At 39.9% G+C, this 17,124-nt stretch overlaps 1 protein-coding gene across 1 annotated transcript; it reads left to right on the top strand.

The window, feature by feature from the left end:
- Positions 1 to 5,348: 5,348 nt before the first annotated feature.
- LOC148870946 (Ankyrin repeat family protein) lies at positions 5,349 to 9,660 on the top strand. The gene is made up of 6 exons (XM_088970984.1): positions 5,349 to 5,712; positions 8,626 to 8,717; positions 8,851 to 8,929; positions 9,039 to 9,133; positions 9,213 to 9,308; positions 9,381 to 9,660. The coding sequence occupies exons 1-6, from the start codon at positions 5,544 to 5,546 to the stop codon at positions 9,456 to 9,458; spliced, it is 609 nt and encodes a 202-aa protein (XP_088827110.1). The 5' UTR covers positions 5,349 to 5,543; the 3' UTR covers positions 9,459 to 9,660.
- The last annotated feature ends 7,464 nt before the right edge of the window (positions 9,661 to 17,124 follow it).

Consider the following 17,124-nt stretch of genomic DNA (forward strand, 5'->3'; position numbering starts at 1 on the left):
CTGCTAGACTCGGGAGCTTCTTTGCTGTGCTCTCCCTGTTGACCTGGCTTATCACTATTATTATTATTATTGTGTTGTACAAAATTTCGTTGATATCTGCGACGGATAAGTTTCTCTATCTCATCGCGGAGATTATTACAATGCTCGGTGCTATGACCGTGGTCCCTATGGAAGCTGCAATACAAGTTTTTATTCCTCTCGTTCGGGTTTCCTTTCAGACGAGGTGGTCACTTCACATACGGGGCGTCTTTGATAGTCATTAAGATCTCGGTCCGCTTCGCGTTTAAGGGTGTGTAGTCCGTCCGAGCTGCTAAGGGAGCTCGGAACGACTAGTTCGGCTTCGTTTCCCGAGCTGGGTCTTTCCTTCTTCTGTCATCTGGGTTGGGGGGCTCGCCTTCCCTCATCCTCTTCTCGATCCCGCTTTCAGTCCTTTGGTTGATCTCCTCCTCTGTTCTCATGAATTTGTCTGCGAGCTTGAGGATTTCAACCACGGTCGCGGGCTGGTTAATTACCATGTGCCACTTGAACTCCTTGTGTATCACTCCTCTCTTGGCTGCCGCGAGCTGCACCGCGGGGTCCAAGCGCGGTATTTGCAAGCATGCGACATTGAACCGCTTGATGTAGCCTCGGATGGACTCTCCTTCTCTCTGGACTACTCCGAAGATGCTCTCCTCGGTTTGGGGGCACCGTTTGCTGGTGACAAAATGCGCGGTGAAGACCTGCACGAACTGGGTCCAACTTCTTATTGACCCGGGGCCAGGTTCCTATACCAGGTGCAGACCACCCCCCTGAAGATGGTAGTGAAGGCCATACACATGCAGGATTCACTGGCCCTTTCCAGGTGCATTTGGGACTGGAAGGCATCGACATGGTCGTTGGGGTCGAAGGACCCATCATACTTGTCTAGAGAGGGGAGTTTGAAATCTCTGGGCATGGGGACTGCAAGGAGTTCTGACGAGAGGGGGGAGGGGACTGAGAGAATAGGGGCAGATTTTACCTCGTTCGAGCTTGTCTCTTCTTTACCTCGTAGCTCTAGCAGGACGCGGGTGGTAGTTCGGCGACTTCGCTGGCATCTTCATTGTTGCTTAGAGGGCCTGGTATTGGCGCTGTTGGCCTCGGTGTTGTCGAGCTCGATGGGCTCGGATTGTTGGTAGTCCGCTGCTAGGACGCCGAATCGGTTCTCTGTGAGCGGGGACTCAAACTTGGAGTGCCGAGGTGCTAACTTGGCTAGCAAGGAGGTTCCCAATCCGTCGCCGAGCTGTGAGGCGAGGGTGATTAGTCTTTCCTTCCTGCTCGGGGATGAGGCCTGGCTCTTGGAGGGGTTCTGAAGTTGGGAGGCTTCTCCTCGGTGAAGGCGTCCGCCCTGAGGGGAGGGCTTAACTAGCTTCGGAGCGGGGTGCCACGGTAGAAGCTGTGGTTGGTTCAGAGGCAGTTGGGGGAACTACTGTTGATAGTGATACTGAGAGATGTGGTGCAGTACTTGGTGCTGTTGGAGCTGATGCTGCTAGAACTGCTGCATTTGGGCTTGCCTTGCCCGCATGCATTGCATCAAGTCATCAAACTGGTTTTGGCTAGTCGCCAGAGGGACAGTAGTTGGTTTGGCAAAGATTGTCTCGACAGGGAGAGAAAGGGGGACATTCACAGGTGCCACCATTTCGTGCGTTGAGGCTAGGGATTTTGTCCATTGATAGGGTGACGGTGAACTACCCTATGCACACAGTGGCATGCTGGGGATGTTCCCCTACAACATTCAGGTCGGCGTTGTGCTTGTTGTTGCTGGGAGAAGCCATGGAAGCTAAGGTTTCTTTGAGAGAGAGAGAGAGAGAGTTAAAGGTTAGAGGAGGCTTTTTGAAGTCTTCCCACTGACAGCGCCAAATGATGATGCGCAATCTGGTCAAGTCCTAGTCGTCGGTTATCTCGCCTCCGACAGAGCTGCTGTTGCCTGAAACAAGGAAGGAACTGGAGACTTTCGGGGAGGAACCCGGTTGGAACACTCCGAAGCTCAAGTTAGTGCTCTTGAGAAGGCAAGAGGAAACAATGGATTCCAAGACTAGAAGCACAAAATATCACATACCTTCTTCCCCATCAGATGTGGGCCTTTATAGTCACCTTGTATACTTACTTCCGAACCCCTATCAGTTCGGGTATCATTACCTCTGCCAGATCGGGTCACTTCTTCTACCAGATCGTAGGTCATTTCGGGTGTCATAACCTCCACTGCCAGTTGCCAGTTTGGGTGTCATAACCTCCATTGCCAGTTGCCAGTTGCCAGTTTGGGTGTCATAACCTCCACTGTTCTTTGTTAGGGCCGTCCCTACTGCGTCTGAGATGGCGGTGGCAGGTGGCCGTTGGGGGGCGACTGTCTTGTGTCGGACCCCTAACTAGTCAGGTGCGCCGCCTCCGTGTACCGGCTTTCCGGGCGTCAGGTATGGTTCAGTTAGGTGACTTGGTGCCGAAGTGTTGTGCGAGGTGGTCTTGAGTTCGGACAGAAGTATGGCCCAAACTGCACTTGGTGGGCAGTCCGGGTCTTTACCTTTTGTGCTTTTTTTAAGGCTCGGGACCTTGAAGGGAGAGCTCAGGTTGGAGGTTCCCCTTTGGGGGAGCTGACTTTTTGCTCGGAGCTCGGGTTGTGGGGCCCACTGTCGTGCCGAGCTGGCGTTTTTGCCAGGTCACTTTTGGTTGCTTCCACGTGTCGTATGGCCAAGGGGTAGGGTCAAATCTTCCTCCATCACTTATGTTTTTATTTTATTTATTTATATTGTTATATTTTGTTTCTTTTAATAATTTATTTTTTAAAATTAAATCGGATTGGATCATATTCAGATATCCAACATCCTAATCGGATTTAGATTTGAATCAATATTTATGAGATTCGATCGGATCGGATCTATACAATATCAGATTGGATTTGAATATACCCTGATTTGAATTCAATACAATCATTTTGCATCCCTACCAAAGAGTTCCATAAGGGAACCCACTTTCCCCTTATATTTTTGCGCTTTGTAATGAGGCATTAACGAGGAGGCTTATTGTTGAATCAACTGAAAGTGATAATTTGATTGGATGTAAAGCCTTGTCCTACCATTCCAATTCTCTAATTTGTTGGTGATTGCATAATTTTTGCAAAGTCATCAATTAATGTCAAAGGTTTGCTAAAGCCTCTGAGCAGCTTCCTAATTATTCTAAGTCTGCCATAAATTTCTTCAAAAATATTCCCCTAGGCACTAATAAATCATGTCCAAATTTCTAAAGATTCCTCTTGGAAGTAAAAGCAATTACTACCTTGGTGCCCCCATTATTGATGGTAGGGTGTTTAAGACTCTCTCAGTGATAAATTGAATAGAAAACTTGTGGGGTGGAAAAAAAATTCACTTTCCCTTGTAGGCAAGCTTATTCTTATTAACTCTACCGCTTCCATGGTCCCCAGTTTGTCATGCAGTCGTTCAAATCCCTAATAATGTCATAAATGGGTTAGAAAAATCCCAAAGGAATTTTCTATGGTCAAATTCAAGGAACTAGAACCCATATCCATTTTGTTAACTAGAAATGAGTCTGCATGGCTAAAGCCTTGGGTGGCTTGGGTGTGAGAAATCTTAAATGGCTTTATAAGGCTTTAATTGCAAAATTGGGTTGGAAAGTCATTAATTGCAAAGATGACCTGTTGGTAAAGGTGATTAGTAGTAAATATCTAAGTAATCATAATTTTTGGGATGTTGAGCCTAAGAAGGGCATCTCTTGGGCATGGAGAGGTACCTTGGCGTCTAGAGACCATATTAAGAGGTGCTCTAATTGTAGAATTGGTGATGGCATGATGGTCTATTTTTGGAAAGATACTTGGTCAGAAACTCTCCTATTATCGATGGTTTGAATCCTGATTCCATCTCTAATATTGGTATGAAGGTTTGTAGTGATTGATCATAACAGGAAAGTTTGGAAGGAGGACTTCATTAAGGTTATTATTCCTCTTCACATCTGGCAGCCTCAAACCAATTTTGATCCCATCTATGAATATGGTGGATAATTTTGTTTGAAAATTTACATCAGGTGGTAATTTTTCGATTAAATCTGCTTACAATGAGAAACACAGATATAATGGGGGTGAGTTGAGGTCGAATGGTGTCCCAAAAAACTCATGGAATTTTAAGATCCCCCCCAAAATTAAAGTTTTTCTCTTTTTACTGTTTAATGATAAGTTGCTCACTAAGAATAATCTTATTGCAAGAGGGCTTAACATAAGCCCATCCTAGTGCCTATGCTCTTTGTGGTGAGGATGAAAACATAGACCACATTTTCATTAAGTGTGATCTTTCTAAACAAGTTTGGAGTCTCATGAACCTGAGACTCCTAGTGCCTTCGACCAATGGTGCTTCAAGTGTTCAGTGGTGGGCTAGAATTTTTGATAATAAGGTCTCCTCTAATGATCAATTTTATTGTGAGATGTTAATTTGTACCCTATAATTCATTTGGAAGAATAGAAATAATAAATGTTTCAATGACAAATCGAGTGATCCTCAATATATTATTGAAAGAAGTAGTGATTATTGGACAGAAATCAAGGATAATGGTCTAAATGAAAATCTTCCTAATAACAAAGTCTGGAATCTTATTGAGTGGTTTAGTCCTAAACTTGGTTGCATCAAAATCAATTTTGATTCTTCCTGTAGTAATGAATGCATATGTTCAATTAGATGTATCGCAAGGAGTCATTAGGGGGATGTCCTTGTGACCAAAGCGTATAACATATACAACAATTAATCTTGCTGGAAAGCAATCAACGTTGCTACTAACTTCAGGTAGCGACAGATCATTTTAAAAGGAGATTCAAAGCCTGCCATCGATTGTCTTAAAAGAAGAGTGAACCCATCGAGATTGGAATGCATCATTATAGAATGTCTCAACTTCCCAAGTCCGGATCTGTCGACGAGAACTCTATTCACGTTTATCGGAGCCATACATAGAGAATATCTCATCTGCCCAATTCCCAATTCCGGACTCGGACTTCCCTGCCATGTTCAACCAGAATATCCGCTTGAGGAACGCGTTTGGTGGGGTAAATCAAGCTGCTGACTGATTGGCTCGTAATGCGCTTCCTGACCATGTGGTGAATTCTGGTTATTTTCATAGTGATTTAAATCTCATTTGCCTTAAGAGCTATCAGGCTTGTGTAGTTTCTCATTGTTTCTATATTAAAAAAAAAAAAATCGTCTTTTGGGCCCGAAGGCCCCGAACCTATACATTATTAATCGGGCTGGGTTGTAGCCATATGGGTTGGGCTAAAACGTTAGGACCTAGGATGGGCTCGCACTAATGTGTATTGATAGGGTTCCTTGCATCGATCTCAGCTCGGCCCACTCGGCCCAACTTTTATCCCTAATTACTTCTTCCTTGTTCTGTTGTTCTCAACAAATTGAGAAACCCGCGTGGTGAGTAGCGAATAGCGATAAGCGGCTGCCGTCACCGAGAGGCCGAGAGGGAGAGAACTCATCGCACCAGTTGCTAACTACAACACCCTCTCGATTTTGTCGGTCGCCGGAGAAGCAATGGCGGTTCCAGGTAGGCGCAATGGGATGAATGAGGACGACGACAACGAAGAGGGTCTCTTTGAGGAAGAAGGTCTATTGGAGCCAGAGGCCGACACCCCGCCTCACCTTCGCTCCCTCGCCGAAGCAGCCCAGCTCGGAAACGTTGATGCACTCCGCCGGGCTCTTGGTACTCGCTCTTACCCACCCTTTTATTGAATTCTTCAATTCTTCTAGATTTTTTTTTCTCGAACGATGTATTGTTGGTAAATGAACTTGGAAAGCAACATGCATCGGGTAAATTTTTTTCAACTAGGGTTTATCAGCTCCCTATTTCATTGCCTAAGTTAGTGGGATTAGCTAGAACGATGTTTAGGTTGTTGGAATTCAATTCAGTTCATTAAATCACTTGCTTGTTAGAGTTTGGTGGGTGCGGCCAAGATTTTATTATTTGGTTAGGGTCTTAGAAGTAATGATAGTATGAACTGTGGATTAGAAGGAAACTTCTCTGATCTATACATCTTGCTTTCCTGAGATGAAACGAATTGTATGAGGAAGTAATAGTATGCCATAGTGATCTTCGTCACATTTTGAGTAGTGAGAAACAATAAAACGAATGAAAAGCAGAAAGCACAGCTCCCTTTTACTTCATCTGTAGTAAGTAATTGATCCCTTAAGTCATGCTCTCTTTCTTTTTCTGATTTACATATGCAATGGGAAGTCTTTGTCTTTAAAATTGTGCTAAAGGACCATAAAATATGCAGGGAGTTTGGTACATTATCATGCATAATATATGCTTAAAAAACATAATGAAATAAGAAAAAAGAAATGAAGGTAACTCAAATTGTAATTTGCAAGTGGATGCTAGATGAACTCAGGACTATCAAAGCCATCATCTTCAAAATTTGAATCTGATTTGAACTTGATGGAAGGGATTCAACGTTCATGTTAATGTTAATGATTCAAATTTGGATCTAGGTATATCCGGTTTGACTCAATCTGTTTTCAGCCCTAATTTAGCAGGGGTATATGGAATTTATCATGTTTCACCAACAACTCTATCAGGTCTATATTGGCTGTTAAAGCACATGCTTTAAAAAGGAATCAAACCATATCCCTGTCAAGTCTCTATTTTAGGTGGCATGACTAGAACTATCTCTATTATTAGGATGGTTTTAATGGCTGTTACTGTTCTGCATTTATATCTTTGAGTATAACTTTCTCTATTTCTAGCATGGCTTTAATTGCTGTTACTATTCTGTCTTTATATCTATTAGTAGCATGACTATGACTTTCATCATAAGCCTTATCCCAACTAGACCAGTTCACGGGCCGGGCTTTGGGCATGGCCTTACACTGTTTCAGGCTCGGGCTTTGGGCCAGGCCCATTCAAATTTTGGCAAAAGCCAAGCCTGAGCCCGACCCATGAACAGGTTTAATCCCAATTATATGGGGTTAGCTATATAATCCTGTTTCACCATTCCATTCTGTTTAATGTCATATCAATTGTTAATTTATGAGTGCTTAAATCATTCCTTACTGCTTTGACCCATATCCCTTTTGGTCTACCCCTAGCCCTTCTAGCCTCTTCAACTTGAAAAGATTGCTTCTTCTTACAGTGTTGTCAATGGTCTTCTCTGCACGTGACCCAACCATATTAGTCTACTTTTCTCATTTTATAGCCAATTGGAGCTACTCCTAGGTTCCTTTAAATGATTTCATTTCAGACCCTGTCCTTTCTAGTTTTTCTACCCATCCAACTCAGCATACACATTTGTGCTGTACTCGTGTTTTGTACATGTTGTTCCTTGACTGCCCAGCACTTTACTGCATACATCATAGATGGCCTTACAATTGTCTTATAAAGTTTCCTTTTAATCTAAGTGCACCTATCACATAAGAATCTGGATGCACCCATCCGTTTTGCCCATCCTGCTCTGATTCTATGGTGACATCCTTTTCTTGTCTGCCTAACACTTCAAGAGCTAGAATCAGTCTATTAAAGGCTGTGCATTGGGTGTGCGTAGGCTCATAAGCAAGGCTTATTTTTGTGAGGTATGCCTTGCTTGGACACTTGTGCAGCTTATCTCTGGCTTGTTACTATGTTTTGATGAATTAACCTTGAATTTGATGCTGAATGCATAATTTACTACATAGTTGTCAAGGTGTCACCTAGGTCTAGGTGCTCTTGGTGAACAAAATTTTCTGTAATACATAATGACCTATTAGATGCCAATCAACTTCTTGTTTGTTGTTATAGTATATCCCCCATCCATCTCACAATTCAGAAGATCTACTTCTAAGTAGTTTTAAGCATGCTAATGGAAAATATTCTCCACAACTTCTAAACAATATTTTCACAAGAATTGCAACTTCTAGATAGAATAAATTTCTGTTATTTGAAAGAGAAGAGCAAGATATTTTGTTCTCAAAACACTGGTTCATAATTTCAGAATTCTGATGATGTGGTGACTTAGATTGACTTGAAGGTATATGAGGTGAATGAGGCTCATCGGCAATAAACACATTATACTTTGCCATTTTTTGTTGCCAATCACAGAAGAAAAAGCTTGTAATATTGTCTGTAATGAGTGCTGTATAAAATAAAATAAAGTCTCTGGCTCTCAGAATCTCCTTGCAAACATTACTGGAGGGCAATACAGATTATATCTGAGTCTTTGTTGATTAGCCTTGCATAGATATAATAAATAATTCATCAAGTAACGTATAAAAATAACATTAGTAGTTTAATTCTAAGTCATACTGATTTTTTTCTTGGAAAACTCTTTCTTGGCCTACTAATTGAAGCAAATTATAAAACAATGTATAAGTCAGTCCTTCCTGAGTTTTGTAATCAGAATGTTTTGCTGATCTTAAGTCAGTCAGTGTATGGGATCTCTGATTTCTTTATGAGGGGGAGCTGACTTATGTTTCTTCCCTCTTTGCATGACTATATTTCTCATCATTAAAATTTACTTTACCTTTTTCAAATAAATAAATAAATAAAACAATGCATAAAGTGATAGTGGATATAAAAGAGTGATGTGTTGAAGTTCTTAACTACATTCTGCTAATGCTTTCCTCTTTTGGTATGTTGATGCAGATAACTTCAGTGGAAGCATTGATGAACCTGTGGAAGATGGAGACACTGCCCTCCATTTAACCTGCCTTTATGGTTACCTGCCTTGTGTCCAGGTTGTCCTCTAGTGTCCATCTTGAATGCTCCTCCCCCTTCACAACCAATAAAAGAAAAGAAGAACAAATAAATTCAGTCTATGTTGTTTCCTGGATAATAAATTGATAACAAGGACATCTTTTTTTGTTGTAGCTACTGCTGGAAAGGGGAGCTAGTATGGAAGCCAAGGATGAGGATGGAGCAATTCCTCTTCATGATGCTTGTGCAGGGGGTAGGTCATAGGAGCTACTTTATTGCCACTGCAACTATCAAGCCTCTCTTTCCTTGTGATAATAACTTCTTTTTCTTAATTTTATTTCTTTTTACTGATGCTTCTGCAGGATTTATTGAAATTGTCCAACTTTTAATTAGCAGTGCTAACAATCCAGACTCTGTGAAAAGAATGCTAGACACAGTTGATATGGAAGGAGACACTGTGAGTGGCCCTGAAACATGTCTTTATATGACTTCTCTTACTATTCTTGATGAGAATTGTTGATTTATTATATGTGTAGCCTCTTCATCATGCGGCAAGAGGTGAACATGCAAATGTTATACGCTTGTTGTTGACTTTTGGGGCTTCTCCTACAAAAGCAAACATCTATGGCAAGGTAGGCATCTGAAAATCTTTTGCTTCTTTTATCATTGTTGATATTTTTCCTGCTAATTTCCAAATTTTGCAGATTCCAAGTGAACTTGCTGATCCGGAGACAGAGGCAAGGAGAATTTTGGAGACTGCTGCAAATGCAGTGGCATGCTGATGGGATGAGATGTGCATCCTAGGAATATTTAATCAGATTGTGACCTATATTACTTTCTGTTGGCCACTTGGCCCCTACCCCTAGAGGGTACAATTATAGAGAAACCTTTATTCCAACGGCTTGTTAACTGTTAAGCATTGCTACAGGAAGAGAACAACCGATTTGTTTATGAATGGCATTAAAAGTTCTGAATTGATGGATATGTCTAGAGGCATTACATTCACCACCATATCTTAGCACGAGTGGCAAGGAGCTTATGTTAACCCAAGTCAACCAGGATTGCGGTGGTTTAGCGTAAAATCTAACAAGCTCTATAAGTTTTTTCCTTCATCTATATGTGTTTGAGTGTAGCTGAACACCATGTGCAAGGAGATCAGTTTCCTCATCAAGGGACGAGAATTATTTATACAACACTTGTCACTTATTCACATGCTGTTAGAGCAAGGATAAAAGTTTTCTCATGTCATCTCTCTCTCTCTCTCTCTCTCTCTCACCAAATTCTAGATGGTGCCCTCTCTAACCATGATCATGTGTTTCTTAAGACTCAACTATCTTTGGGATAAGGCTTGGATGATGACGATGGGATTTTAAGATTTTGATCTAGAACCCGAAAGTGCAGTACAGAAAGCAGTTGGGAGTCGATAAGTGTTAAGCATAGTGGTGGTTTGTAATTCTGCCTAATTACACTTGAACAGTTGTACATATGTAATTCAAGTGTACATTGCCTAAAATCTCAGTTTGTAGGAGTAGGAGTAGGATGCTAGCTGGAATAGTTCACTCCAGTAGAGGTTTCTCAGGGGAAAAGGATCTCCAGCAATGTACACTTGAACAGTTGAACTATTCCAGCTAGCATCGAGTTCAATGCGACATAGCAAATTGAGATCTTCAAAGAAACGCCATCCTACTACAAACTACAAATGTCTCATTTTCAGTCCTGGACATCATTAGGTGGATTGTTTTCCTGTCATAAAACATGCCCACAACTGCAGTATTTGGCGGGTACATGTATCCTTGTATGTAAGAGAACGAAAGAAGGCCCAATGTTGTTTGTTTGGGAGGAGCAAGATAGGTTGTCTAGTTCCTACTTTATATGGAGTTCGGACCAGGTCCCAATTACAGGGCCCCAACAACTGGTCACAACAGCCATTGTGTATATTGAGAATATCTCTTGTCTTTCATTTCAGATATTTCCAATGCACGGCTTCAATGGCCGTTGTGACCGGTTGTTGGTACCAGATCCAGACTCCCATGTGTGAGAGCAAAGCAAGGCATGAGGAAGGTGGCACAAATTTTGCATTAGTTTTTGAGATGCAAAATTTATACTATCATTAAATGCAAGTGAGACAAGAAGTGCAAAGTCTGCATCCGAGAAAAATGTAAATCATCGTTACAAACAAATGGATACAAATGTGAAATGGGTACAAAATTTGCAACTGGTTCAGATTTCTGCTGCAAACATACAGAGCCTAAGGAGAGTAGAACTAATTTTTACGAACTGGATAGGGTTCATTACATCCAATGTTACAGTTCAAAATATTAACTAAGAACCAACAGGGGAATATAATAAGTTAATAACCGTAATCATCAATAGGAATGTTCAAATTTGGTTACCAAACCAAAAAGCCAAATCGAACCATTCAGTTTGGGAAAGTTTTTAATCGAACTGAACCAAAAACCAAATTAATCGAAACAAATATATACATTTATATTTTAATTATAAATATTGATACATTTTAATAATAAATGTTAATAGAAATATAACATACATGTATATTATAATTAATCAAATTAATCGATTTAAAACTGAAATGAATCAATTGAATAAACACCCCTAGTCATCCACTCATCCCTCGGTAGCCAATATGGTTTTCAAAATCGGATCAGACCGGACGGTCGGACCGGAAAAACTGGGAACTGGTCACCTGACCGATTCCGTTTCCCCCAAAACCGCATTGCCCCCCAAAACCATTGATTTTGGTCAATAAACCACTGAACTGACTGATTAATCGTTCGAAAGGTTTTGACCGTTTTCTAATTTTTTAATTTTTTTTATTTTTTTGTCAAAATGGGACAATCGTTCGAGTCAAACGGTCGGACCATTTGAACCAGTAACCGGACCCTTGACTGGTTAAGTCACCGGTTCGTTTTTAAAAACCATGGTGGGCAATTGTATTATTGGACCTCTTAAGCTGCATTCTACTTATTAAAATTGGATGTCTCCTAAAATAATCCACATCTCATAATGTCTACTAGATTGACATGATCTTGATACTAAAAGTAAAATAGCAGTATAGCACCATCACTTTGAAGTATGACTTCTCTCAAGTTAAGGTGTGTAGATAGCTTGAATTATTAGAGAGAAACATGTTTTAAAGTATTGGTTCGCTTAATACTAAAAAATTAGGGCATCATGCGTTTAATCACTTTGATTATCTGCCATCCAGTAAACATTTATGTCGATGATTTTAGAGACCTAGGCTGACAGTTTATGACCACCGGCATGGAGTTTTTTGAAGAATGAAAATGAACAATATAGATAGGGCACTTGTAAAGAAAATAATTTTTTTGGGAAAAAAGAGATTGGTTTATAACAATATTTTCTCATTCTGCCCAATTTTACCTATCCTTGTTTATTTTAGAATTTCATCTTAGGTAAGAATGAGAGTGGAACCAAACATGGCCTAAGGTTCCATTTGGTTTATAGTTGGAATCGGAATTAAAATATCTTGGAATCGGAGTTGGAATGGTTTATTCCCATAGTCTATTTGGTTCAAACAAGAACTGAAATCGGAATTGGAATAAACTAGAATGGGATTTCATTCCCAAGGAGGGGGAGGGAATGGGCATTCCCTCAAATGGGGGAATGCCATTCCAGTAGGAATGGGATTCTGGTTCTACCCAACCAAACAGTCGGAATCGGAACGACCTAACATTTGAATCTATTAAATATGCGTAACTCTAATGTATCAATGGCTTTGAAAACTGATACGTATTGCACAACATGCATTAGTACTTTATAATATTTTGAACCTTGAAGAGAAGCATAAGCCTAAAAAACAGTGAGAATGGCATGTCCAAATTGGAAGACACTGGTCTTACAAGTTGCCAATCATCAATTCTTAAAAGAGGAACTAAGAGATCTAAGGGTTCGTTTGGTTCAAAGTCGGAATCGGAATCGAAATGGCCTATTCCCATAGTTTGCTTGGTTCAGATAGGAATAGGAATCAACAGGAGTGGGATTTCATTCCCAAGGAAGGGGCAGGGAATGACCATTTCCTCAAATGGGGCAATGCCATTCTAGCAGGAATGGGAATGAGATTTTGATTCCGCCCAACCAAACAACTGGAATCGAAATAGCCAATTCCGGTTCTGATTCCAAATCCCTATTCCTGTGAACCAAACGAGGCCCAACTTTCTGCAAGAAAAATCATATTCAATGACTTGATTCCTGCCAAATGGACAAGGTCTTTAGATATGTGATCTTAATATGTTTTGATATGGTATTAATCACCCAATGTGTTAAACAGGCTTCTCATGTGCTATTGTTTTTTTAGCTTTTTTTTTCCCTTTAATTCTCATGTCTGGTTGTATTACTTTTTTTCTCTTTTAAGGCTCTGTTTGGGAAGAGTGCAGATGCTGGTTCAATGCATATATGTGCTCTGGTTCAGTTTTGTTGGCATTTGGTAAGAATGCATTTATGTATTGAAAGTAACAACTTACACAAATTTTCGGGCATCCAAAAAATAGATACCAACTTTGCACTTCAAAGTTGATCAATGTTACAATGTATATTTAAATCTCAAGATTCATGTTTGGCAAAAAAGCATATTTATCAATGCAGAATTAAACCAACTTTGCATTTACATGGACCAACATACGTTCTATATATTTGTATTTTGGGGTGAAATGAATCTTGACTGTGAATTGATGCCAAATCTCTAGGCAGGATGCGGTTTATAGGAGGGCTACTAGTGAGGCTACAATTTTAGATTTCTAAGGGGGGAGTACAGTCTACTTATCCCTTGTATTTTCACTCCATTTACACTTGTCCCAAGTGGAACCTAATGAAGAAGTTTTTCTAAAGTCAATGCTAAATAAAACTTTTATGTACTTTAACTAGTGGTGTTTTATAGCTCAATGGGTGAGTCTCTTTTTTGGCATCTGTTTGGCATCGATGCCATTGCTCTAGGAAACGGTGAGACATCAACATCATGTCAGAAAAAAAACGGTGCTCTAGGAAACGCCTATTTGTTTGGAACCGTTTTTCCAAAAAAAAAAAATGATGCTCCAAGCCACGTCTTGAAAATCAACAAGGCGTGGTTTAGAGCAATGCTGGATTTGGCGTTTTCTCGGATTGCAGCACGTTGCTGCCAATGAATACGTGATGTAGGAGTGACTTGGACTTCCTATAATGGGTACTAGTGCTGAAAATAGACATAGAACACTGATACCAAACAGAAAATGTTGTTGTTGCTCCAGGAAACATCCTATTTGACAACAGCGTTTCCAAACAGAAAAAAAGACATTATTTTCTCAGAAAATGGTGTTTCCAACCTATACATCAGCAGAAAACGGTGTTGTATCTGCAACATTAATGCCAAACATATACTTGGTGTGGATTCTTTTGAGCATGGGAGTTGGAGTAATGCTTGATCTCCTTTCAAACTCCTTGTGGGAGGGGGAACTAGGGATTAAGCTTCCTTGATCTCCTTGCTCCTATCATGCTCTTTTAAGTATTATTGGTCTTTCATAGGGCTACAAAATGGTATCCATATTAGATTCGTGGATCATTGAATTGAATATGGATCTACTCCTATCCATTCCAATATTATCCAATTTGGTTCAACTTAAATATATAAATTTGGTTTGGATGTCACAGTTTTACTAAAAATTATATGTCCAAATTTCAGACAAGTTAAATTTCAATTTATTTGGTTCATGATATGCAATATTAAAGTTATTTTTAATTCATGTTATTAATAATATATAATATTTTAATCATTTTGAGATCATAGCTAGTATTCTCTGTCAGCTTGGACAAACGGATCCCTTGATCGGTTGCATGCTCTTAAGCTATGTATTTTGTTTTGAGAAGCAAAAACATGTTATTAAGCACATTTTTTGTTTCAGTTTTAGAAACCAAAAACTTGTTTACAATAAAGAACATGTTATCCGCATTTTTGTTTTAGAAAACATTTATGTTAAAGCCAGATGGTTTTATTTTGTTTTGAAACTCATAGCAAGTGAAACAATTCACATTTGAAAAATATGGTTTTTTTTTTTTTTTTTTAAATCATACACATACAGCATATCTCATCATCTTTCATAAATCATGTGTAGTCCAACATTTTATTTGTTTTATGCTACAAAACCATAATTTTGATGGTTTCAAAAACAAGAGTTGTCTTTTAATATAAAACCAATTTACTTTTGGCTCTCAAAACTAATTTTGAGACTTCGGGTCTTTATGAACATAAGGTTGCATTTGGTTTGGAAGACAAGAGAGGGAAAGGGTTTGATTTGCTTTCAAATCAAATACTGCCTAAAAGGTTCTTCAATTAGAGTTTGATCCGGTTATATGTATGGATAATCCGTTTTATCTAGATAACTAGTTGGATCCAAACATCAGTATTGCATTAATCAGATAGTTTAAAAGTTATTAAGTTTTACATAGGTGCTGTTTAGGAAGTCTTTTCAGGAATATATTTTAGCAGCTGGATGGATAAAAGACGTCTTAAGTTTTCTTTTCACAAGGCATGTAGAGGTTTTGTTTTCGGTGTAAATGAGAGTTGTTGTATAACTCTATCACCAGTTTGCATTTGCATGCGATTGTTTCTAGTGTAAATAAATCAGTGTAAATTTTTTCATCAAAATACATCAATTTTATTGACATACATTTACACCGATTATCATATAAAAAATGACAAATTTCTTAAACTGCCCTTAAGATATAGGAAATTGATTAATTATACCACTACCATTTTAGTATTGTCTTAAAATACCCCTATTGTTTCTAACAATTGACTAGATCTTCCTTACGGTTAATATCAATTAATAGAAACCATTCTTCTTTAAATTTCCAAAATGAATTTTTCCACACCCCTCTCCCAGAGAAATTGACGCACCTCTCTAGGATATGATTCTAGAGCCCCGCATCATTGGTCGAGCTAAGAGGCTCGCGACATTGGTCTACTCGAATCTTGCAATCACTGGTGATTGGATCCACTTTAGTAGTTTTTCCGATTTTTGGAAGAACAGTCCATTGTCTTCTACCCTCTTTGGTCCTTCTGCCATTTCAAAGATGAGAGTCTGCTCTGCTCCGCTCTTCAGTCATTTTGCCATTTCAGAGATGATACAAGGAGAAGAAAGAGATCCCTGCTTTGGCTTCTTCAGGCATCTCACAATGGCCAATCGAACAGGATGTTAGCGGCAAACCACCTTGTTGTTTCCGTCTCTCGGCCATCCATCTATTTCCCCTCCCCTGTTATCATCTCTACCAGCCACCGCCACTGCAACCTTCAACAGTGGTGGTTTTCTTCTTCCCCTCCCCTGTTATCATCTCTATTGGCCACCGCCGTTTCAACCTTCAACAACGGTGGTTTTCTTCTTCCCCCTCTCTCTCAATCAATGAAACAATTAAGGGCACCCGTAAAAAAAACCAATGCTTAATCGAATCTCCTAGCATCAAGGGCGTGATGGAGGGAAGAATATACCAAACATTTGGCGGCAAGGTACCAAAACTGGAGATCATGGAGGACAATCTGGGAAGCGTTGAGGAGATGGAAGCCCGACGGTAATGACGACCTAGGTAGAGAGCTTTTGACCACATGTAGATGTCAGCGGGGTCCGATGTAAAGGCAGCAACCTTATCAACGAATTAAGAAGATTGCCGAGGAGTAGAGATGCTTGCTAACACAGTCTCTCACCATGCCTCAAACCTTCTCCACCTCTTCCTCTCTCATTTTGGTGAGTTGACACCAGATAATTTTATTGAAGTTGCCTTGAATATCGGATATTGCAGGGGGTAAAGAGCCTTGTGGGTATCGGGGGAGGTCCTAGCGACAAGAGTGTTTGGTTTTGGTTTTTGTCTGTGTATGGTATGGACTATGGACAGTGTGATCAGGAACGTGATTTTGGTCTTTGTTTGTGTTCGGTGTTTTTGCTCAAAGCTAGAGTCCCACCCCAATAGGCACTGGTGGAGGCTAGGTCAGTTCAAGCGGTGGGAGCTTTAATGGCAAATGCTTATCGGCAGCTTCATGAGAAAGATGGTGGTTTGAGTAGAGAACACATGGTGTTCGTCGAAAAAGGTATTTTGAGTATAATTTAAAATTAAAATCAAACATGAAAGTCACGTGTAAACACTCTATGACAAAGACTTAACGGAAAATGAGTTATGCGACAATTGTCAGAAACGATAAAGGATATTTTAAGACAATACTGAAATAACAGGGATATAATTAGTTAATTTTCTAAACAATAATGAAGCAAAAAAAAATTTCTTAGTTTAAAAAATTTGCCCATCCACAAATTTTAAACCCATGATTGAGTGTTACATTGATGAATTTTCCTAAAATTGGCATTTTCATTCATTTTGGTCTTTACGCAAACACATCTTATGGGCTTTCGGGTGTTGGTTACCAAACGAAAATAAGACCAATTTCCGAGC

This window comes from Nelumbo lutea, chromosome 2, assembly GCF_056320005.1.
Source record: "Nelumbo lutea isolate HS-2025 chromosome 2, American lotus-T2T, whole genome shotgun sequence".
Lineage (NCBI taxonomy): Eukaryota > Viridiplantae > Streptophyta > Magnoliopsida > Proteales > Nelumbonaceae > Nelumbo > Nelumbo lutea.